This window comes from Aptenodytes patagonicus, chromosome 6 (genome assembly GCF_965638725.1).
Source record: "Aptenodytes patagonicus chromosome 6, bAptPat1.pri.cur, whole genome shotgun sequence".
In the NCBI taxonomy this organism is placed as follows: Eukaryota; Metazoa; Chordata; class Aves; order Sphenisciformes; family Spheniscidae; genus Aptenodytes; species Aptenodytes patagonicus.
Genome location: NC_134954.1, coordinates 27,157,548 through 27,182,867, shown reverse-complemented (window position 1 = coordinate 27,182,867; position 25,320 = coordinate 27,157,548). Strand labels below are relative to the sequence as shown.

The window sequence follows — 25,320 nt, the reverse complement described above, 5'->3', positions numbered from 1 at the left end:
AACAAGACATGGCTGCAGGCACTAAACGCTGCTGCTTCTATCAGGAAAGCTTTTCCTCCTGCCCCCTCTTTGCTTGTTTCAGGACCTTTGGTCTTTTGCAAGTGAAGAGTGAACAACCATAACACACTAGGAAAGATGAGGAAAGCTGCTTGTTTCCCATTTAAACACAATTTTATATATGTTATATATATGCATAGCATATCATGTGCCTGTTTTTCTTTTTATAACTTAGAAATAAAAATAAATGTAGTAGATTTTTACTGTGTACTTGCACTGATCATTGGATGTCATAAAATATTTTCTTAGGCACAGCTTTGGAAAAAATCAATAACTAGGCAGGTGACAGCTGTGCAGCTCCATGATGCCAGGCAGTCATGCTCCTTATTGCCCCCTAAACTAGAGGGGCAGAAAAGGATGGCTCCAGAATTGAACTCCATGAAATTTACACTGGGACAAATGGAATCTAGTGTGATCAAGTGTCCTAGAAAAATTAACTCCTTTTATATCAACTCCTATTCTTTCCTTATTTGCAGCAAGGTTACATCACTGGCTTCAGCTAAAACACACCCAGTTTGGGCCAGTTCAAGGTGAAGTTGAATCAAACCCACTCTGTCTTAAGGAAGTCCAAGCAGACACAGAACCTATGCCAACTGGTTTGCAACCCTCACAAACACGCTGCACTATACCTCATTAAAACACTTGTGAGAGAAGCAGCTCTTCAGTTACCAATGCTGCTTGGACAGGCTTGCATAAAATAAAAGTTATTTCCAAAACAAATATCAAAATACAGGTATTAAAATAGTGAGAAGGCGGCAGGGGTAACATTATTCTTCCTGGTGCTGGAGTTCCCATTCTGTGATGACAATGTGATATTTGTGCCTCCTGAGAGGCCAAAGGATGGGGCAAGAAGCAGCATTCTACTGCCTTGCACGTGGTACGGGGTTACTTGGTGCTTGTGAGGTGCCTTAGGGGTCTGATCTCCACTGAGGACTCTGTGTACCCACCATACAGATGCTGCCCACAGAGCAGGACATAAAGTGTTCCTCTTCCTCCTTGAAATGGGAAAACAAACAAACAAAACCCAAGGAAACCACAGGCCAGCTTCCTATTCTTCAGTGTTGCAAACAGTTTGGATGCTTGCAAACAACCTCCCAGTTCCTCTTTCCTTGTTCCAAAATCAAAGACATTTCAGCATAGGAAGAATCGGGCATGCCTGCTGGAGAGTTAAGAGGGAAGAAGTGGTAATCAAGCAACTCTGTCATCGTCCTGGGTTCTTATGCTCTATTACCATTTTACTTGAAGACTGTATCACTGTGCTGTTTCCAAAAAGATCAAGACTGCTCAATTCATTTGTGATTTGAACATGGAGAAGGCCCGGTCTGCCTCTCCTTTACCTGGATAAGGAAGAGCAGCAAGGAGTCATTCAAAGTCAGGAAAAATAAATTCATTCCCAAACCTCAGAAATGGTGCTGGACTGCAAAAGCTAACACTAACTTTGCCCCTTTGTGCAGCATTTACTTCCTCTACAATCAAACCCCAAACCCCACTCTCAGAATTTCTAGAATTGCTACAATCTTTTAATTTTCCTTCTAAGGAAAGGTAGAGCCAGAAAAAGAGAGGCAATACTAATCCCAGCTTCCACTTCAGTTACTTGTCTCCAATTTCCAACAGATGGTTGCTTCCTTCATTGACTAGCCTCTCTGCAGATTCCCAGTTAGGTATGGGATAGCCACATGGCAGTGTGGGATACAGAGAAGATAATACGGCACTTCCCTTCTAAATCCCTTAAATATGCACTGCGGATGATGGACACTATAAAGCAGGGAGAAGGAGGAGGGGAAAATAACCTACACACTTAGATTATGCCACCTGACAAACATTCCTCTATTGCACTGTTAATTGCTAGTCCTTGGTGTGGTTGTGGTCAAGGCCAGTCAATGATCTCACAAACAAATTTTGGGCATAGCTCAGGAATTAGCAAGGGCCTGCGACCACTGCCAACAGACAGTTTGCATGCAGTCACTCTATTTTGAAGGGTGGCAATAGTTGAACATTACAGACTGGGAACTTGTAATTCACTGTTAGATACTTATCCTTAATAGTCTTACCAAGTCTCCATCTTTAGACCATGACTGGTTTAGGTCAGCTCTGAGGACCTTAACTCACATCTAATGGGAAAAGCAGCATAGGGATCAGGTCTGCTCTACAGTGATGTCCCTCAAGAGTCTTGTAGAATGACCCCTTTTTGAGGGTGAAGTTACAACCAGTAGCAAGAGAAACATTTAAAATTAGGATAGTAGCACTGAAAAATGAAATCGTGTAATACAGGTAAGGAGAGAAACAACCTTCAAGATGAAGACAGGAAGCAACAACTCAATTCTCGACTGGCAGGTTACCTGCAGAAAAGATATCAAGGCATGTAGATACTTTGGAAGGAATTACATGTCTGATTTCTGTTTAGCCTGGTAAGTTTATTTGTAGTGTTTATATACAAGGTTCAAATGGCACTTACTCAGACTAAATCCCAGGTCTGCATTTCTTGTTAACAGCCTAGCAACAACAGAGATAAATGTTTATAACTGAGGAGTAGTCAGGACCACACTCAAATTTATGAGATTCCTGCCAATTTAATTTGAGGTACCTTTGAGGCAGTTTGTGCCCTTGGGTTCTGAAAGGACGATGGACACCAGGAGAGAGTTCAGCAGAAGAACATGAATGTTATCACAGCACTGGTGACGCCTTCCATACATAGTTCGAACTGTTCATAGACAAGAGCATGCAAAAAAGCTTCAGAACAATACGAGTCATTACACACATGTCTATACAGATAAACGGACTCATACAGTGGACACTACAATTAATGTTGCAAATGCTTAATTTCAGTCCAGTACACTCCACAGAACACACAAATCCCTGTGGAAAAGGCAGTGTGCTGTATGCCCAAGTAGACTGTACTGGAGTTGAAAATGTTGCTCTACTTTGTCTCCGCCTCCACGCTCCCATTCAGCAAACACTGACTGTTCTCTTGAAATGCCAGTGTGTGGGGCAAGAGGCAACAATTGGCAAACATAGATATGCTGTCACTGCTTGATGGAAGCTCGAGCACCTTTCCAGAGTCCTTTGCCAACATAATTAAATTGAACCATTATAGATTCTTTGGACAAGGTTTCTAAAAAAGCATTTCCTGCCGAAACTTAGAAATGCAAGTCAACATTCTGCAGTAATTCATACGTACTTTGTGGCATGGCATAAAACTTTTCATTCTTTTTGTTCTTTTGCAGTAATGCTGCTGCTTAAGTCAAGGCAAGTGTTTAGCACCGGAATGACATAAACATAACTCCAACATCTGTTCTCTGAAGGAGAGGAGAATGAAACAAAAGAATAAGCCATGCTCTTTTACTCCACCCCTTCAAATTTGTCAATTAAATAAAAAAAGCAGGAATCTTTCTTGCTACTGAGAGCATCACTATCTCTTCCTTCACTCAAAAAACCAATGAACAGAAAACCAAACTCCTAAAGTCTGAAGGACACCTTTGTTGTTTCTTGCTGAGGATTGATTGCACATGTAAATAGGTATCAGAGCTGCTGAACCTGATCACGCCAAACTTTATGCCTATATACCATAAAATGACAGGGCTAAAAAGCTTAGAAATTGGGCAGTGGTCTGCTCGTGTACAGCAATTCTCATAAAGAAGATCAACTAGGGACAAGAAGGTTTTTCCTCAAAGCCATTGTTCCAAATCTGCTTTTTCAGAACCTCTGGCATGTGTGTGGTGCCTGTCAAAGCTTCCCACAATCTAAACCTCCCACATCTCTCTGTTCATGGAAACAGAAAGTTGGATGTTCTGGGATGTTCCAGGCAACAACCTGTCTGAGACTGCACCCAACAAATGAATTGAATAACAGTGCAACCTCACTGAAGGCATGCAAAATTAAGCCAGAAAAAGCCTGAAGGCAAATGGAGATTCTTGGCCAGTGAACTAAGGTACCTTTCAGTGTCCTCTTGCTGCCTTCCTTTTCTACCAGGATGCAATCAGATGCAGCACATAAACCCAAGTAGCATTGCCACACAAGGCCACACAATGATTAATTGCACCAGAGCCTGTCTTGTTGCCAGTGAAACCAACTGCTCTGAGCTACAAGTTTTCCTGAACAGCCCAACCCTTTTTTCTGTCAGAGACATGAGTCCTCTTTTGTCCACTCCAGATTAGATCAATACTACAACAGCGCTCTTCAGTGCGACACCTGATCTCCCGACAGCTGGATGAGCCACAGCCCAGCTCTGAGCTCTCCCACTGCCGCAAGAGCTCTGAGGAGAGAGCTGGAAATGAAGTCCTTTAGCGTACCTCTCCTGAGACCGTGAACCACAACTGTTATCCATGCTTGAATTTCATTACTAAATTGTTGAAACTAAACCCAGATTTTTCTCATAAGTGGCTAAGAATCCTAGGACAGGTTCACTTAGTTCTGTGGCTTCCAGCCAAATAAACCAATTCCATCTTTCTCAGGTTGAGAGTTAGTGAGTGCCTGCATTTACAATTCTTTTTTTTCCTGATATAGAGGAATAGAGATGAAGAGGGAAGGGGAGGTGGCACCAAATGGTTAAAAGAAAAAAAAAATTAAAAAATTGTAAAAGGATGTCTGCTGCAGCGTGTGAGAAACAGAGTTAATGCATGGAGGCTCTGTACAACATTTGTACCAACCTCCTGACGCTGTGATGGCACAGTTCTTACCTCTGGTAAAGACTGCTGTAGCAAGCAAAAGAAACAGCAAATACTTTTGACTCAAGAATACGGCAGAGATGTTCACTAACCTTCCCCTCTGAGGCAGGCAACCAGCTGTAGTACTGTAGTTCCCCTCAATCCAAACACAATAGGTTTTACATCGTAATATTTGAAGGTATGTTATCATGTAAATTTATAGCATGCCACTTATGCCATGAAACCTGTGGGCATGTTTTTGTCACACAGCAGACATGAAGCAGCTTACCCGTTTCCGCTGAGGTTGAAACACTGCGCCTTACCTTTGGAGAAGAGCAAGCACCAGGCAGGCTGAGCAGAGCAATGACCTGCCAGCAATCCACGCCCTCACCTTGCACTAACTTGTTAACGAGTCATAACCCTAACAGCTCATACTTCAAAGACACCTCCCTTCTCCCGAACAAGGGGAACTCTAATTAGATATAAATTAGATATAAACAGGAACCAAAATGACAAAACTATATGAATGTTGAGGAAGCTGAACTCCGTATTTAAAGCCCAGATCCATGTTTATTTCTGGTACTAATGCAGTGTCTCCTTCTGCCTTCCTGCCAACTGATACCAGAAAGCTGCTCCTGTCTTCCTGGGCTAGCTTACAATTCACTGTCTTCATAAAAAGTTCTTCAGAGCTGTATAATGCCATTACAAAGGAAAGGAAAAACAGGAGCACCCAGTACTTGCCCAAGCTACTGAAGTGACTCCCGCTGTGACTACGTTTGAAAGTCTCATTTCAAAGGCCAGGCCTCTCCTACTCCCCATTTTGCGTGCCTTTGAGGCAACTTTTCTAGCCTGAGTAAGCTGAAGTTAAACATTTTTGGTCCTTGTGTCCAAGGACCACTTGGATACACGTTTGGATGCTCCTCGTATCACAGAACTAAAGTGAGATGGTTCATGGAGGTCAGGATTGCAGTTTTGACACTGTATTCTAGATATGCTCGAACAGCAGTGACATTCTCTGTACCTGTGCCCATTCTACCATCATTTTTTTATTTACTAAGAGCAGAAGAGCACTCTGGCATGACAGGCTAGCTGATGAAATCAGAAATCAGAGGAAGCCTTATGACACCATAAATGACTTGGCCATTCACATAGCTCAGTTCCTCCATTTAATTCAATCTTAAATGCTCAGCTAAGACTGCAAAAGGAATAGGGGTCTATTTAGTGCCGTATAGATAGTTGCATTTGTAGAGAGGACATCTGTCACCTAAGAGCACCATTGAAAGTACTGACCAGATGGATATGAACTTTTAGCACATTAAGCACATTCTGCATTGATCTAGTGACCTGGGGGCAAAAAGCTCCCGATATCTCCTTACATGACCCTCAAGGCATTGGTCCCACCTCCATCTGTAACCAAGTAGAGCACTTACAGGTACCATGCTCCTGCTTATACTCCTCCTCCCTCTCCTGTGACACCATCAGCTGTGTGCTGAACAGAATGAAGAATGAATTTCTCAAAACTTACCTGTAGCTTTCCCATACAGGCTTGGAGGTGTGACTTAAAAGCATGGCTTAGAAGCATGTGAACTTTTATAGAATTTAAAGGGAGCTTGAACAACTAGGCCTTTGTTTCAACTTGCATCATCAAGCAGGGTGGGGAAGAAAGAAAAAAAAAAAATTGTGACATAGTGTAGTTCTAGCTTTAGCCATTAGTCACGTTTAAATTAGTCATAAATAGAAAGGGGGAAGAAAGGCCAATAACCAGAATTAATTGGTATAACCAGCTCCTACTCTGAGTTCCCCCACCACTATAAACACTTGCTTAATTATTTTCTGGAGCATGAGGCCTGTATTCTTAATTGGAGGAATCCACTAAGTTTCAGAATTCCTACTCACACCCAGTAACTGGATCTGTTTGAAGGGAGGACTGTTTGTGCTTTATCCTGTGGGAAGTTGTTAACGCCCAGTCATTTCCCCCTCGTATTCTCTCCTCACTGACCCCAGAGAGACCACTTCACATGAAAGAGTTTTTCTTTTTGAGATAGGAATATTACAGCAGTATGCACTATACAGTAAATCCTGAAGTATCCAAGAACTTAATAGCTGACACCTTTGGAATTCACTAGCTCTGGTTCCGATCTATACTAGGGGTTTTTTTTTTGCACAGATTACAAAATTATTTTCAGAATAATTCAGAAGGTAATGGTTCATATAGATATAGCATCCTCCTTGAGTTTAATGCATCTATTTTAACTTGGTTTGGTTTAAACTTTCACAAACATCCCAATACAAACACATATTCCCATGAAAAGGAGTAAAGAGCCATATAAATTCCTCGGTGTGTAAGTAATTCTACTGACTTCCATAAGAGAAAGCTGTTCTCAGATCCTTTCTGCACTAGGAGACTGCAAGAATCTCTAAATCTTGCTTACCCACAATAGCGTAGTTGACAAATATAACTGTTCTGTTTGTTCTCATGAGCAGTTATTTCCAGATTTGGGATTGGCCAGGCTTCACTCCAGAAAACAGACTTTTCATGACAATCCCCAAATAACTTCAGAAGTCAGGAAATATCCTAGTTAGGAAAGGGGTGGATTCATCCTGCCTGAAGTATTTGGCAGACCAAGCATCCCACATCTCCCAAATATTCGAAGAATCCACCCTTCAATTTCTGCAAGATTTCCAGCTGGGTGTTACACTGACAACCAGTGCTCTATCGCAGCCAACCGCTATCCACGCAGTATACAGGAGAAACTATTGATCATCCAGCAAGTTTTATAAATTGCAGTTGCACCCTTCCTATTGTGATTTATATTGTCATTATAGTCCAACTACACCTCAAGTGTCAAGTCCTCTCCCTCCAACACTAGCTAGAGCACAAGGAAGAAAATGCTCTCATCAATAAGGCCTTTCGAGAGAAAGCCTCAGGGGGAAGTTATTTCCAAATGAAAGTAGTCATGCTGTGGACAGTCTGCAAGAAGATTTACTTCTGCATTTGTTTCAGGATATTTAGAAAACTGATTTAGAAGATCTTTACTTATAGCATCTGATTGAGTGATGGGAAATCTTCTCATAGTTACTTTGTTACACAGTCCAATCCAAGCTCACTCCTTCAGCAGATCCAGAGGCAGGAAAGACCGTACTGTACAACCCTCCCCGTGCTGAGGCATAACCTACTAGTGTAAGCACATGGATGAGCACTCAACACGCACATATTGTAATCCTAGATTCGGCGTCCTGGCATATCCCATGGCAAGCAGTTTAACCTTTGCCTCTGTTTCTGCATTTATAAAAAGAACACATAACATCCCGGCTCAGCGTGGCATAGGGATTAACAGTTATACTGTAGAGGAATTTGAAGAAACAGAGTGTGCACACATACACATCCCCTGTATATGCTCTTTAAGAACAACAGCCCTTACATACCTTTGCGAGGTAACGGCTTTGCCATCTGTGGTTTCAAGACTGGCAAACTAATGGGATACAAACATTTCTCCATTTTTGTGCAGGCAACCTATTTCAAAAGAGCTCCAAGGTGATACATGCAACTGTGTATCAGTAAAAAATAACTATTGTTAAAATACTTCAGGTCAGGTGGCAAGTAGCACTTTCCCTGGATATGAAAAGTAGGCAAAGTTGTCCGCTGCCTTTTAGAGATGATGCCTGGGCTATTCACAAATACAAACTGATATCTAGGTATAGCAAGAGTCTTCCCTTTTTATGCACCAAAAGAGTTTGCTGTGGGTGCTGCCTCCCTTCACATGCTGCTGTCCTGGGCCAGTCACAAAGGAGAAGCTCTCTTAATGGCTTTGGTGACAGGGGGTGGGGAACAGCGCATGGTTCCCCCCAGGCATCATGAGAGAAGTAACCCCTGCACTTGAGAGCTCAACTGTTTGGGAGGAATATAAAACCTCTGCTAAACAGTTACAAAACCCAGTCGTCCCCCCCCCATGTATCACCTTACTGTTTAGCAACATAAAAGCAGGCTGTGCAAATAGTGTGCATAACCCAGTCTTAGCACTGTCAAACGTAAAAACTTGCCTGAGCAAGCTGCGACAGAGAGCTGGGTTAAGAACAGTTTCTACTAGCTTCCCTGAAGTACCTAATAATATGGGCAACAATCCAGCTTTTCTAATACACAACTTCCACGCCCCTGGCTGGGCCTTTTGCTGGGATGGAAATGGGATGGACAATTTCCGAATCCTTTCCAGTTGGTGAAATCCTATTAGATTAAACAAAATTGTTTTCATCAACCAATTTCAAAGGTTCAGACAAAACTAGTGTATTTCTCCTGCTGAGGGCTACTGTTATAAGGACTGTGGAAACATTCAGCTAACTACAGGAATATTTCTTCCCGGGAACTGCTGTCATAGGCAAATTAACACCTAGATAAGAACTGCTGGCATAAGCATAATCCAGAGAAATCTTCAGTAATGTTTCCGAGAAAAGGAAGCTCAAGGAAGACTGGACAGATACAAACACCTGACCGACAGGCCCATGAAAGTGATAATGGCTTCAGCCCCTGCTTGAGCAAGCAGGATACTCCAGGACACGCAAAGCCAGCCACCTCCACGCAAGCAAGGATATGTGACTCTCTTCCCTCATGCAATGCCATGTTTGGCCACACTGATCCACTCATTTACCATGCCGCTAGCTTATCACACAGGAACCTGTTTCCCAAACTGAGAAAACTGAAAGGACTGTGTAAAACTTCTATATCACAGCCACTGCAAGTTAATCCATTTCAAAGCACTAATCCTGATTTTTGAGACCTCCCTTGAGCTTTGATTAGGCTTTCAGGGAAAAACACCTTTCTTTAATGCACACAGAAGCTGCTATAAGCAGCATGTCACAGCATGGAAAACCTTCAGACTAGCTGAAGGCAAATCCATGACCTTTTCAGTTGTCTCAAGGCAGCTAACACACTGAGGAAAAAGTAAACAAGTTACACAGAACTTGCCAAATTATTCTTCCAAGGAGTTCCCTAAATCATATTATAAAAATATATTCTTAGCAGTTGCCAGTTAAAGGTCTAAATATGTTTTAGAAGCCAGGGACAAATGCCTTTAAAATTTACTAAGCTAGTTGTCTCACATACTATATTTATTCACACTAGACTTTTCAAGTATTTTTCTTGCATGTTGTAGTCCAATATTATTCCTTTAAACAATTACACACAGTTTCAGTGTCAAATCCTACAGAATTCCCAAGGCAAAGAAATTTGGTGGAAAGAAAGGCAAGAAATTCAAACTCTGTCTTCACTAAGTCAAAGACTTTATGGTAATTTAACACAAAGCTTTAGTGGTAACTAACAAACCATCTAATACCTGAAAATCCTAGTCAACACAAGGTATGTGTGGTTTCTTCTTTTTTCCTCATCCTCCGTTATGGACTGATTATCTCATTTTTCTTCTGTTCCCAACCTCAGATGCTGCTTTTACAACCAGAAGTTAAGTAAGTTAAGTTGCCATTGAACAACCTCCCCATACTCCCTTTTTGGTGGGAGTCACATCAGTCCTCATGACATATGACCAAACACGAGTTCATACTAATAGAATTGTGGCAGCTGTTTTTCAGTCCCTTCTTGACATACCCAAGTCACAAGTAAGAGATCACCTATAGCTAGCCCTCTCTTATCAGAAACAGTCAACGGCAGGGTTATTTTTTTAAAACCAAAACTCATGTATCGTTCGGTGATTTTTGTTTTATCATTTCAGTATTTGGAGCTGGCATTTTCTTAAAAAAAGAAAATGACGCTCTGATATAAACTGCGAGCGCACTTGTCTGCTTGGAGCCTGACTGACTTCTGAACACTCGGGGTTGAAAATTGGTAACTGGCTATTAAAGTGTAACTGCTGAAAATAGTAATTGGCTAATTTTAAGTTTCTGTAATACATGTGTTTGCTATGTATGACTAGCTGCATAAACAGGTGTCAGCTTCATCCAATTTAGTAAAAGTCATGAAAACAACCCCTTCTGAGTAGTGTTGAGGCTCATCCTAAGACGGTAATACTTCACTCAAAAGATTTAAGTGTATTGACTGTATTAAATTTGACTGTTGAGATTAACAGTTGTTTCTGATGTTGGCATCGTTACGTTTTGTAAGCCTAAAACTTTGACCAGTTAAAAAAAGGGCTCTTCAAGAATCAGAATGAAAAGAAACCCCAAATAAAAATCTCAAGACACAACAAGCATTTGAAAATAGATGCGTGGATCTTCTTTTCATATTCTGGAAAATGTGGGGTTCACAGTGCTGGAGCACGACCATCCTCTCTATCATAAGAAATCTGCAAATTAAATATAGAAAACATGGAATATTTTTGTAGTTACTTCCTGCCATGTTAGGCCTCAAGCTGCTAGTCTACTCAGCTTCAGAAACTCTTAAATGCATGAGAACCGTAAATGGACTACATTCACATCATGACTAAGAAAGGTGGAAGGAGGTGATTACACAGAGTTATGGGGAGAAACCTTGGTTAAAAAAAAAACCCAAAAACCAAGCACAGGTTTAAGTAAATGATTTCACCCTCTTCTGACTTACCCTAATTTAACAAAGCATGTGATGTCTTGCAAGAGTATAAAGCATTCAAAGAATAATACATCCAAGAGTAATACAAACACGTTTTGCCTTTCTAAGAAAATATAGCTGATTTCACTTCTTTATTAAGCGATTACTTTAGAAGCACCCAAAAAGTGATCAGATGGTTTGGAGCACATTGTAGGACTTTCTGTGCATAGGGGACTACTTTGACCATAGCTTGCACACCACACAGGATGAAGAGTCAAGTCATGGGCATCTAAGTAAAGATGACACAGCCTTCAAGTAAACTAAGCATAGGACAGAAAAGGACCCTAGCATTTCAACTCCTGCTTCAGCACCAAACATTTCTGAGGATGTCTAATCAAAATACCAATGCTAACCTTTTCCATTGCTAATTGCATTCATCATGTGTACAAGAGAGCGCAGGTCTATGAGCTCTCAGTCATGAACAACAACCAAGGAACTTTGCACTTCAACACTGGAAACTTCTCCCTTGATAAGCAGATTGGGCGTATTATAAAGTGTGACTGAATTTGCCTGAAAATTCAAGATGTGATGGAAGTGGGAACTACTGGCTGATTCAGAGTTCAAGTCCTACTTTTAGTAACTTCTAAGAGTGAGAAGGGTTAGGCAGTAAGAGAGTGAAAGAGGAATATTTAATTTATCAAGTTCAGGAAGATAGTACTGAAGTAATCAAGGCACAAGAAGATGCCAGCCTGGAGGAAAGTGTTAGTTCAGGGAATGGAAAATAAAGGTTGTTCAGGTATTATGAAGAAATAACACAATGCTCAGACAAAGCCTGTTTGCAAAGTACAAGAGAAAGAGCAGGATTAAATGCTGTGCCCAAATAATGGCTTGAATAAAGAAAGGCAATATCGAGTCACTAGTCTTTAGCGTAATATGACATTTCAAAATCAAAGCTACCAGTAGCAACAGTAGGAATGCTGATACATGTAACACAATACGGTTGTTAAAAATACAGGACCTCACTACAATAATGGTGAAATTAATGGTGAAGTCTTTGGCCAGGTCTAAGGCTCTGTTGCAGTCAGGCTATGTACACACTAGAAAGATGCTGTCATTTTTAAACGTATATGGAAATCTGGTCAAATAAATCAAAGGAAAACTTCAGGGCAAAAAAAGGCTCAAGATGATTTATTTTGGATGCATTGCAAATAACAACACCAACCACAACAGTATAATCAGTGATGGAAACTCCACTCAGATGCTTGGAACAAGAAATTCCAGTTTTGTTCCTCCAGAAAAGATGCTAAGGCATTTCCTTATCTGAAAGGGCTCCTATGCATATGTACCGGCTTTCCTGTACAGTATACAATGGATGAACTATTTCCCTTAATGGGGGCTTTCATCTAAATGACCTCTACTGTACTTGCTTCAGCAACCAGGATAAATCTGTTCAATCTGCCTCCTTGCGGAACTACCCAAACCACATCTGTATTTTCTCTTTCAAAGACCTAAAAAAAGGTACAGGTGGCAAGAAAGAGAAGAGAAAGAGGCAAAGAACAGAAGAAGGTAATCCTGTCTTTTATGATTTAAGGCATGTTAACAGAAGGGCTGGTTGACTGATTATGATTATACTCTGTGATTCTTGTGCTCCTTGTTCTTTCCCCATCTCCACTAGGAAAGCAAAACCTGTCAGGAAACTGGCGAGTCAGCACGCTGCTGCTGTTTGTCTTAGCTATGAGGCATTGATTTTTTTCCCCACGCTTTGATATAGGGTCACAGGTATCCTAACTAAAATCTTTACTGAGAGCAAGCGGGTCACGGCAGCAAGAGCTGTTAGTTTAAACAAAAAAGTCAATTCTATTTTTACAGTATTTGTTTGGACATTTAAATTTTCTGAGAGTCCTAAGAGGAAAAAATAAAAAAAGACTTTTTTCTTTAAGCTGTGTAAGATAAAAAAGGAAAGAAAAATGCACGCTCTTCACAAAATCTTCTTTCAAAAGTTACTGAATATTTCCCTGTAATCAGGTATCTTATACATGTGTATGTCTAATTAACACAAGAACTAAGGCTAAAATGTACAGTAACTCCAATATATGGAAGTTCTTAGAAGGCAGTACTTTTACTTCTTTAGCACTTGTCCAGAAACCAGGCCCCTTTCAACATATCTGAAATTAGACAATGAAAAGTCACCAGGCATTTTGAAACTCTAAGCAATGCTATTTGGCCAGACAAAATCTTAAATCATCTTGTTAGTACTTTAAGATTAACACTAACCAAAAAGGAAATTTGGTATATTTAAAAAAAAAAAAAACCAAACACAAACGCAAAGGTGGCTCAGAAGTCTCCCCCCTCGCACAGAAGAGCTCCGTAAAAGGAATGATAATATTTCAATCTGCAGTGAGGTGTAATCAAAGAATTTCTGCTTAATAGGCTGGCGATCAGTTATGAAGCAAAAAACAGAGTCAGACCATAAAAAGCTAATTGCAAATCACTGTTTTCTTGTTTAAATTGGCAGGAAATTGTGAAATATTTCCTCTATAAAAACATAGGTGAGCTATTATGTAGAATTTACCATTAATAGGATGGAAGGAAGGGAAGTACAGAACAAAGGAGTAATAACATGCTAAGAAACCAGTTGCTTCTGAAAGAGACAAATTCACTGGGCAGGAAAGGTCTGTACATTAACATATAAGCCTGAAATCTACGGTCAAAGCCAGCTTTAAGACAGACCATTTACAAGTTGTTTTAGGTTGTGAATGAATATAACACCAGGTGCTATTTACTATATACTTTGTAAGAGGCTTTGAGACATACAGGTGAAAGAGCTATATAACTAGTACTGCTAAGAAATTCAGGTTACAGTTAGAGGTGGACAACAGGAGTTTCTTAATCCTTTCTGGTTGCATCATCGAAACAGAGATGCCCCAGAATATTTCATATGCTTAGCTCTACACAGCAGTTTGTAGGGATGAAGCAGCATTCAGTATAGTAGCCTCAGAAGTATGATGTAAGCACAGAAATGAGAATGGATGTAGGCCATTTAATACAAGTAGAAACAACTAAACCCTATTAAGTATATGATGTGCTTTTTGGTTTGATGACCTCTCTCTGCATGGACCTTTCCTGAAAACACTTTTTCCAATCATGGGATGTCTCAGGCTCCAATAGCCATGCATTGGTAAATAGCTCCTCCTTTGGCAGTAACATACAAGAGTATCTGAAGCATCCCCTTCAGATCTGAAACTTGACATGCTACAGTACAGAGGTGTTTAACGCTCTTTGTGTCTTTGTGGCAATAATCTCCAAAGGACTCTTCAGAGAGATTCTCAGACTGGATTTTCAGCACTCTGTTACAGAAACAGAAGGGTGAACAAAAATACATCGAACAGCAATTACAGAAACTGTGTTGCTTTGAATCTATGCTAGTGGTTATTTTTTCCTCATCAATTCTACTTTAATTCCTTTAGAAAAAGTAGAGAATTTTTTTGTTTTTAAGGACAACCACCATTTCAGAAACAAGAGAATTTGTAATGGACTACTTCAGCTCTGAGTTCCTCCTGTGCTTCATATACTCTTTAAACACACTATCACTAACATCTTTATTTAGGAAGACATTTGCTTCTGATGTTTAAGTATCATTCCCTTCCATCCACATCAAGCAAGACTCCATCAAAAAATCTTGACTCAGCAGCTATCACAACTGTGATTATTAGGAATTAAAAACCATGCTTTATCTTTGCTTGACAAAGCACAATTTCAGTCAATAAGGGAAAATTTCTCTCTGCTCTAATACTTTCTGGAAATACAAACATAAACAAAGATAACCTTTGTGGAGTTAGACTATGCTACTTTGGCTTTCTAAAGCAAGCACAAGCCCAAGTGCTCACTGACAAAATATTACCTATTTAAAGCATTACTACCACAAGTTTGGTAAAGTTGCTGCAGAATAACTAGAAGCTTACAATAAAGAGACACAAAGCAGTGACCTTGGTTCTGTGACTGACTCAAGGCAATTGTCCATGCTGCTCTCCCACTTTTTGAGATGTACAAAAGCCATAACCTGTAAAAGACAGTAGGATGTACAGTAGGTAGACTCAGAACATGTGTGATACATTCGATAAGCCAGATACTCCTAAATGAATTTAAAATCAGGTGTGTTCTATCTGTACAGTCACTCTTTGCTTCCAGGTCAAAGTAAGTAGAATACCACAGCCACAACCACAACCCCTTTGACTAACCTCTATCATGATTCTTCTGAGGCTCTGCTTGTCGGTGTTGTGACTAACATTTGGGTTAGGAACATGTTGGCAAAGAGTCATCTAGGACTCTGGTGAGAGCCAGAAGCGTGGGCATTGCGTACAAATATGACTCAGATAAGGCACATCAATTTCACCTATGAAAGGAACTCACAGAGAAGTTTTCTTAAATAACTCCGGGCCTGCATATCCTGAATTACTTTCTAGAAAACAGGTCCCAAAAACTCCTCCAATTTCTACAATTCCTACACTTTCTACAACAGGCAGCCAAAAGCTTTTGCTGGCTGCCGTTAATTCTAACCCTGCAAATCAATGAACAAAGAGGCCACATGAGGAGGCTAATCTCTTCCTCCTTCCTAGAAGGAACAGATGGCCCAGAGGGAAGGCAACATTGTAATAGTCTCCAAGTTATAACATAATCTCTTCTAGCAGTGCTTTCTTAAGAGGTAACATGACCTCTTCCAGTTCACATCCTACTATCCAGCTAAAGACCTTCACCAGTCTCCTGCAGGGAAGAGGCCTCAACACACATACCCAGACATGCCCCACCCAGTCACACTAGGTAAGTCTGCAGCTGTTCTATCAGGCGACATCAAATTCGCATACTTGCAGATCACGCGTTATTTTTCACCTAAAGCCCCTACAGCACTAATGAACTCCAATTTTCTCAAATCACATATTTCTTTCAAGATGCGACATAAAGTTCACAAGGTGGCATTGCTCAAGATCACATTAGTTTGGAAAAGATATACACGCACTAAAATTGCTCAACGAGTGATAGAGAACAGGCCCTCTATTTGGCATTTCAAACTGACAAAACAGGACTGTTCAGCAGAGACTAGAAAACAGGGCATGGCATCGGTTTGGCCAAGATGTTTCACACAAAATGTTACAAACTGTAATCTCTAAGTAATTAACCTCAAAAACTTTGCATGCACTAGTGTGGTGGAATACATCTGCTGTGCATTTATAGTGGACAATTCTTTAAAGACTGTCCTTACACTGGGAGTATATATCAAAGCATCAGTTCAGTCATTAATAAAATTCAAGCCAGCTCTTTTAAAGTAATTATTTCTGAATTGTTGGTTAAAAAAAAAAAAAAAAAGGTGATTATCAAAGGTTTTACTCAGAATAGCATACATTCTTATTAGTAGAGTAGGAAAGGATAAGGGCGAAAAAGCAAAATCTGAGGTCTGGGTAAAGAGTGTTTGCAAACTTCTAAGCAGAAAAACAAAACTACTATGTTATGACACAACTTTTGTTTAAAGATTAATGAAAAACAGCCAAATGCATAGTTTTGCAAAATCAGGTTAGTATAAGTATACTCAAGCAGGGACACATCCTTTTGCTTTGCTAACAAAAGAAAAAAATAGTAAGAGTAATTAAACCTTGTGTACTAGCCCAAAGTCTTAAGCTCAGATAAATACAGTACCTCAAACTTAAGGCAGCTATTTGAAGAGTTCCAACTTTCAGCTACTTTTAGTTACTATGTCAAATTTAAAGATTTTCACTACAAAACTATCCGGCCCTTCAGCATTGTTCGGTTCTGAAAGACCAACCTGGCTTTATGGGTGAGCACAACTGGATGCAAAAGGTTCTATATCAGACTAGAAGGCTTTAAAATACTCCACACACTAAGGATTTGAGAGAAGAATCAGGCTACTGAAAAAAGGTTTATATTAATACTTGCCCATGAGTCCTTAAGAGAAACTAGTCTGAGTTGAACTGGTGAGTGGAAAAAGTGCCCCTTGCTCCCTGCAGACAGGTATTTCACAACCCCCAGCACACACAGATCCACAAAGAATGATAAGCCTAAGCTTTTAAAAAATGCTAATATTATAAAAATGATTTGGTAAAGCCTTTCATTCTCAAACAGTTGGTCTCTTGACAACATGTCTCTGCTAAGCACACATATAATAAAAACCTCATCAAGAACAGATCCCTGCAAAGGGACAGATATGCAGTTGGAAGCTGTGAAAGTTCACACTTCAGAAAAATCAAACTAACAAACTGCTGAGCCCTGTTAATTGTTTCTTTAAAAAAAACCCCAACCCAAAACATAAGCTCTAAATAGCTTATCAGAGAGATTCTAAAACTTGGACTGATCTGTTTAACAGCAGGTTTTACTAACCTGCCATAGATTTCTTACATAAAAGTATGTGGATTACAATTTTTTTATTTCTAAAGCATACGAAATCTTGAGAAAGAATATTGAAATTGGAAGAGTGCACTTGCTTTTAAAAATCACAGAGAAATACTTTTGTTAATCTTTTTGTCCATAGATGAACTCAGAAACCAAACTTCTATGACAGACTAGCACAGAAACACATACATAAAGCCAAGACTAAGCTAGTGTCTTGAGGTGGCTCATTAAAAAAAATTAAAAAAGAAATCTACCTCGTGCTTGAAAGAGAGTAACAGAAGGCAGAGCATGCATGTGAGCTGGGGGAGCACAGAGCCAGCAATGCCCTTCCAACACTCTACCAAGTACATGGGTTCTCTACAGCAACAAGCAGCTGGCATGAAATATATTTTTAATGGAGCTGTTTGCCTTAAAGTCCTCTCCACGTGAATAATGTGTCTTCAGGAAAATGCCAGCTTAGATGCTCTTGTTTTCATGAGACAGAAGAAACCTGCAGGATAGCAACAAAGCCTAGGTTGTTTGGGTTGGGTTCTTTTTTTGTTTTTGTTTGTTTGTTTTTTTGAGAAGAGGTGGGAAACGAAGCAGGTAGAATTCCTTCAGCGTAATTTATTTGTTTTACTGTTCCTGCAGCACATTACATTAGAGTCAAGCTCACACATGCAGTGTCCTACAAGGACAACTTCAGAACACCTAGCTCTGCTCTTGTGTTGGAGCATGGAAGAAGGACGCAGCCAGAAGAGCACTGAATCACATTTCCTCCAGGGGCTAACAAAGGAACCTTTCCACCACCTCTAAGGGCTTTCTTTCAGTCTTTTAAGGGAGGAGACGGACAAGTTCCTAGTGGATCACTTCATAGATTTTTCTAATTCTGGAAGTCAAGATAAAGAACCGAGCTGACAGAAAAGTTTGGCTTTTTTCCAGAATCAACTGAAGAGATTAGATCTCTTGCAGTTTTAGGTGAGACAAATTTAAGGGAGCAGTTCACAGAAACTGCTTAGCCTCTGCTTTCTGAAATATCATCATGATGACTCAAAGCATGCATCCTAGTATTATCTACTTCTTTTTTAAAAGTCTTTTCCAGCTGTTATTTATGCCTAACAGTACAAGGAATGAATAGGCCTCCATTCCCAAAATCTTGGAATTTGCCCTCTACTAAAGCCATGAAGAGTACTGCAGCTGAGTAACTTAACTGATAAACGTAGCCAGCTTCAGAGTTCCTTGGAGTTCCAAGTTTTACAGCCCCCAAACAAATCAATCTCTTTCTTTTACTGGCTGTGTATAAAACATAACATTTGCTTCAAGAAGTGCTTGTCCAGAAGTCTTTTGAATACAAAACAGGGAAAGTCACTAGCAGGGGCAGGGGGTGGGAGGAAGACGAAAACCAGTAGTTTGTTGTTTTGGTTTTGTTGGGGGTTTTTTGTGTTTGGGTTTTTTTTTGGTTGTTTTTGGTTTGTTGTTTTTTTTTTTTTTAGAGTGCTGACCCATTAGAACTAAAACACCCATCTCTAACTGCTTACTATATCAATGCAAAAGAAAGAAAGAAAGAAAGAAAGAAAAGAAGAAAAAAATTGCAGTCTTCGGCAATCTAGGACTCCTAATCATTAAGTCTAACACAGAACAGCAGAACAATAAAAAGAGCAATTGCATTGTAAATTTATGTACCATGCATGGGTTATGGAATGTAGTGCAATAGGGCACTGTGCAGTGATAAAACTGCATTCCTTACAAAGTTAACAGCTTTAAGCTCATGATTTGTACATGTGGGCAATACCGAATGACCTTCATGCTTTCCAACGTTCACTAGAAGGCAGATTTATTTGTAATCACAAGTCAGCTGGTTTGTTTTGGGGGATAAACATATAGTTGCAAGAACAAAGGTTTAAACTTCGCATTAAGTAGTAAATGCAGAGGCCAGTACATTAGCTTTAAAAGCTGAATTTGAAGACTGTACTCCAAAACCCACAGTGGATAATATTAGAATCTGAGTGAACCCTGCCGGAATGGTTGTTTACTGCTCTTTTTTCTCTTTTTTTCTTGAGAGAGAGAGAGAGAGAGAGAGAGAGAGATATTTTCATAGTTCAGTTCCATTATACAACAGTAGCCTCACTAGCATATGCCTTCTGTAAAAACATGTCCTGTTTCAACATGAGAGATCCAGCATTCACAATGGAGAAATAAAGTTACATTGTTCTTAGTGTAACGGACATAAGACTATCTTTTTTCTAACAAAGAAAATCCATCAAATTTTTATTTTAAACAAGCACTGCCTGCCTCTTATTCCCAATTTTCTTAGACACGAAATAAATAATGGTTTGGAGAAGGTGCCTACTAAACTGGACTGCAGTACAACAGAGCAGTATCCTAGGACAGTATTATTAAAATAACCAGCAGCTGTTCATTGCACCAAAACCACCCCCAAGATACAATGAACAGTAAATTCTGTTTTTTGTTTAACAGACCAAGGCAATAAACCTTATATTACCTAAAACTTCCACTTCATAGTTCTTACACCGCTGAAAATGAAGTTCTAATTTAGATTTAAGGGAAGTAGAGACGACATTAAGCAGAACTATTTCTGGATATGCAGAGGGAATGGGACAGGATTCATTATTCTTCCTGCACATCCAAAAATCAAGACAGTTAAGAAGCATATAGTTCCTGATGTTCCAAAACAAATGGCAAAGAAAATCTTATTTACGAGCATTTGAGATGAGGCAACAGGCTTCTGGTTCTCAACTTCCTATGAGTTGCAGTAAGGAATTTAATTGCTACTTCACAACCTGAAGTGCCCTGTTGTCAGGTACCTATACAAAAAAACAACTGCTAAGTAGGATGAGACAGTTAAATACTGAACACATAGCAGATTTCAGTACAAAATTGCCAACGGAAGCACACGAGGCTCCGAGACAATTCATAAAACTACACAGGTCTTTCTTTATATAAGGTTAATGGTTTGCTAGCCGAGTGCCAAGGTTCGCAAAACGGGTAATTTTTTGTTTCTTTTTTAAATCAGATTTGAACTTTGTGCATTTTTCCTTACAACACTTAACTAAAGATCTCAACAGCAACCAGATGGGCTTCGGATATTTTACTTATAGGTGTTTTCAAGCACCTTTATTAATAAAATAAGAAATCACAGGAAAGCCTGAACACTCAGTCCTTTAGGTACATACTTCAGTTTGCTGCTCCTGGGTCAGGCAGCATGACAGCAATCTGAGCATAGTACTTGGATGACTAACACTGAAACGCGTTGAAAACAGCAGCAATCATGACAGAGACAATAAAGAACCGCAGCAATCACACGCAGTTTCAATGAGAGAAAAATGATTAAAAATCGTTTTTAAAAAACTTAGAGAAAAAACAGTATGATGCCACAACATACTTTCTTAAAGGCCACTTTTCACTAAAGGGATTACGTATGATAAATAAAGCATATGGCATAAGCAAATGTTAGCATAAGATCTTGGACACCTTTAAGAATGAAACTTTAAGGCAAACAGATTACAAAGTGTCGTAATAAAAACACCGATATGTCAAGGAAGGTGCGTGTGGTGTTAAAATAATAGCGATCAATTAAAAAAAACCTGTCTCCTGAAATGAAAGACACAAAGGTGTATTGAGCTAAAAGAACATAATCTTTGGAGATCTTGGTATAAGCCACTGTCTTTACCAGAGTACTTCAAACAGAAAATTCCTCTGAAGCTTATCATTTATAAAGAGACCAAGGTAGAGAAATAATGAGATAAGAGGGCAGAAATACACTGGGTGTTCAGCGGGGATGCACCGAGGGGTGCTTTAGGATGGCTCTCCCTCTCTCCTGGTGCACACATGAGGGAGACACAAGGAACATGTACAAGGTAGCTCCTTTCCCCGTAAGATTTCACCTCAGGTCTCCCATCAAGATAAACAGCAAGGAATATATGAAAGGGCGTTTAAGGGATGTTTTCTGCAACGTGCAAAAAACTATCAGGCAGACTAGGGGGGTAAAACAAGGGGGTAGGCATGAGGGCTGGTGGTCCTGCTGTACCTCTCCTCAGTTGCACTGGAGAACGATTTCAGCTGGAGGAAGAGGGGTGCACAGGTTAGGGCAAAGCTGGTTACTTGAGCTTGAGACTAGGGTATGGTGTAACGGGTACTAAAAGGAGGCAAGTGAGGTCTGAGATAAAGACTAAATGTTTAGAAAAGAGAGTCAGTGGCACAAATACATAGGCTTGCTAAAGGGTCCACAGAGGCTGCTAGAGCAGAAGAACATGGGCTGAGGGTGCCGTGTACTAGGTACGTGGGAGGGAAAGAGCCGTGTATTTGCCTGGGAATGCAGAAGGAAGGTGCAGGGCACAGCCTGGAGGACGGGAGGGGAGGACAGGTGAACCGGCTGAGGAAAGGTTCAGGGCAGGTTGGGGCACAGCACGTTAGCAGCATGCTGCAAAGCACAGGGAGGGGGGCTCAACAGTGGAAGGGCTCGGGCGAGCGGCGGCGGGCGGAGGGGTGCGCGGCCCGAGGGGCAGCGGGGAAGGGGGAGACGGCGGCGGGCCGGTACCTGGGCGTCTTGGCGGCGGCGCTCTCCCGGCGGTCCAGCACTCCGGGCACGCAGTTGGTGAGCTCGGTCCAGTCGGCGTGCAGCCCGCAGCTCCAGCCCGTGGAGAAGCGGGAGAAGAGCCAGGTCTCCCGGCGGTTGGGGCGGTAGCAGGTGCACTTCTTCTGCCCGGGCCGGCAGTCGCAGGGCACCTCCAGCCGCACGTTTTGCACCAGGTGGCGGCCGAAGGTGGTGCCGCCGGTCTTCTGGATGTGCAGGAAGACGATCACGTCCTCGCCCTTCATGTCGAAGGCGAGCTCCCGCTCCAGCTCCCGCACGGGGAAGTAGTACTTCTTCACGTAGTGCGGGTCCGGCGTGGGGAAGAGGTCCAGCTCCTCCGAGTAGGAGCGGCCGCTGGGGGAACCCAGGCTCAGCCCCGGCCCCACGTACTGGTACAGGATAAGCATGAAGCACACCGAGACAGCCACGATCAGCAAGAACTTGCTGGTCCTCTCAACCATGGTCCTTCCCGCACGCTTCATGTGTCACCATCTCCCGGGGCTGCCAGCGCTGGGCAGACGGCGGCTGTGCCGGGGGGCGGGCGGCGGAACCCGGCGCCTGTGCCAGCCGCCTCCCCCCCACTGCTCCCCGGAGCAGAGCCTCCCCGGGGGCGGCAGGCCGCTCCCCGGGTTACCTCGGCTCCCCGCTGTCCCGCCCCGCCGCGGGCAGCGCCGGGAGCCGGGCAGGGGCAGCCCGCAGCCGGCCGCTCCGGAGGGGCCGCGGCAGAGCGGCGAACTTGGGAGAGAGGGGCAGGAGGGGGGCGGAGAGGGACCGAAATGCAAAACCAGCCCCCTCCCGCCCTCCCCCCGCTTCAGGAAGCCAACCCCATCCCGCCACTGCCTCCGCCGCGGCACTCCGCCGTGCCCCAGCCCCAGCGGCACCGGCACGGCAGCGCCCGCCCCCGCCGCCGGCTGCACACGGGCTCGGCTCGGCCGGGAGCGAGCGCTTCCTGCCCGCGCCGCCCCGCGCCCGGCATGCACAGCGCCGCCGCCGCCCCGAGCCCGCCCGGCTGCGGGCGCACGCCGAGCGGCGGCGGCAGCGGCACGGCGGGCCCGCACTGCGCTCAGCTCTCAGGTTGGAGGCTCCGACCGCAGCCTTTCCCGGCCCGGCCCGGAGCTGCGGGCGCCGCCGGGAGCGCTCCTCTCGCCGGCGCTCCCCCGGCCCCCGCTTAAATCACTCGCACGCCAGACCCGGGTGGGCTGCGAGGCGGGTACGACTCCCTGAAGCACTCGGCTCTCATTGCTTTCGGGGGCAGTCTTTATATGCCACCTTAATATTGATCCCAAACAGCGAGCCTTGGCACTCCTCGAGGGCTAGATTTCTACTCCCTTTTTAAAACAACAATTATTAGTAACAAGTAAATTTGCATGGAAATAGGAGTAGGTCTTCCCACGTGTGTCTGCTCCCGCTGCCGCCGCCGCATGGGACATCACAAGCCTTTAGTTGCAATGTGGCAACTGGATGCAACGGGAAAATGCTCCGGTCACAGAGAGGATGATGATGTCCGCGAGCAGGAAGGAGCCTGTGCACACCATCAGCCACGTAATTTGGAAATAATAATAATAATAGGTGAAGTTGAGGCAAAAATCAACAGGGCTGTTATTTACAGAAAACTTTTCCAGCGAAATGCTTTCTGCTGATCTGAAGGCAGCCTTCCATCCAGCAGCGGTGCTGCTGCAGAATTCATTTGCGATACAGTAGTCTCACAAATGAAGCAAAACATTGGAAGACCCAGGAACTGCCAGGTACGTAGCTGGCTTACAGCAGCATCCTCTGTAGGGCAGTAGGTAGCAGGCTGAAATGCTGGCTTACAGCGATATCCTCTGTAGGGCAGTAGTTAGCAGGTTGAGATGCTGTTGCAAGGAACAGTACAATAAGGACCTACAGAGGCCGGCTGGTGTGTTTACAGCTAGGCTTAATCACATTACCCAAGCAGAGTCCTCTCCGGAAGGTGCAAGAAGGGTCCCGCGGCTGGTCTGTCAGCCCGGCGCTGAAAGGCAGGCGGGGTTCACTGCCACAACGTGTCCAGGCAACCCCAGAAAGTCACCATCTGGTACCTCTCTCCGCTGCCTGTAAGTGGAGGATGAAACATGGCCCGTGTCAAAGAGCACAGTGAGGCTCAGTGTAATGGCAGTCATGCTGGCACTTCATCTAGACATGAGTTATTGTCTATGCAGAATTAATAATATGAGCAATTGTTAACTTCTAGCAAAAAATCTCTAACTGAAATACCGTATCTCCTGTAATTACTGCTATCGGTGACAGTTTTCTTAAGATTCCGGTGCTCTTTAAAATGGAAGTTATGACTAGGTTTTAGCGCTCCGGCACTAAAATATTCCCATCAGATTACACTTTTTAATCCAAGTTGTGTCTTATGTAAGTGTAAGGAAACACATGCAGATGAGCCATTGTTAAACACTGGGTCAAATTTATAAGGGCTTAGGAGGAAATGAGATCCCAGATTTTCATTTGAACACCATGACTGATAAATCTGCTAGATTTTGAGATGGCTGCATTTCTCACAAGTTGTGGAGCCCCAGTGAGTTATGCAGTTCTTCCCAAACAAGTAACAATAAAATGTTTATAGCACCCAAAAGCATCATATATTGTGTTCAAACCATTTATTTTGTTTAATATTTTCCTCCTAAAAGTCTGCTGCTGATTTTCTTCTTTTCATGTAGGCTAGTAACTCCAGAAACAATGACGTCATTCTTACACAGAAAGTTCAGCTAGATCCAAGAGCATAGTGTAAACCCAATCTGAAGATTTGAAATTCATATTATGATTTGGGAAATACAGAGGTTTACATACATGGTCGGACTATATACTGCAGCATAAAAAATGCAGAGCAGATTTTAGGATTGCAATGTGTTTGCCTGCAGTTATAAATGTTTAAATATTTAGAAATGACAGAACTATGAAGAAATCAGCCATTAATTCCAGTTACATGAGCTATTTATTGTTAATGAATTGTTTTAACTGTAAGATATAAAATATTTTAGCCTTTTTCTTTAGTTATACAGATGGAGATATTCCAGTGGATTTCGTTACTGATTTATATTTGTCGTAAGTATAGTGCCTGTTAGTTTGTGAAAGAATGTACTAAGATACGATCCATGAAAGATCAACAGACCGCAAAG

At 42.1% G+C, this 25,320-nt stretch overlaps 1 protein-coding gene across 1 annotated transcript in view; it reads right to left on the bottom strand.

Moving 5' to 3' along the window:
* The window catches only part of HS6ST1 (heparan sulfate 6-O-sulfotransferase 1), a 206,730-nt gene extending 183,872 nt beyond the window's left edge, over positions 1-22,858 (bottom strand). Inside the window, exon 1 of the mRNA XM_076341632.1 lies at positions 22,145-22,858. Within this exon, the coding sequence (XP_076197747.1) occupies positions 22,145-22,662 (518 nt within the window). The 5' untranslated portion in view covers positions 22,663-22,858. The remainder of the gene's footprint in view (positions 1-22,144) is intronic.
* Between the last annotated feature and the right edge of the window lie 2,462 nt (positions 22,859-25,320).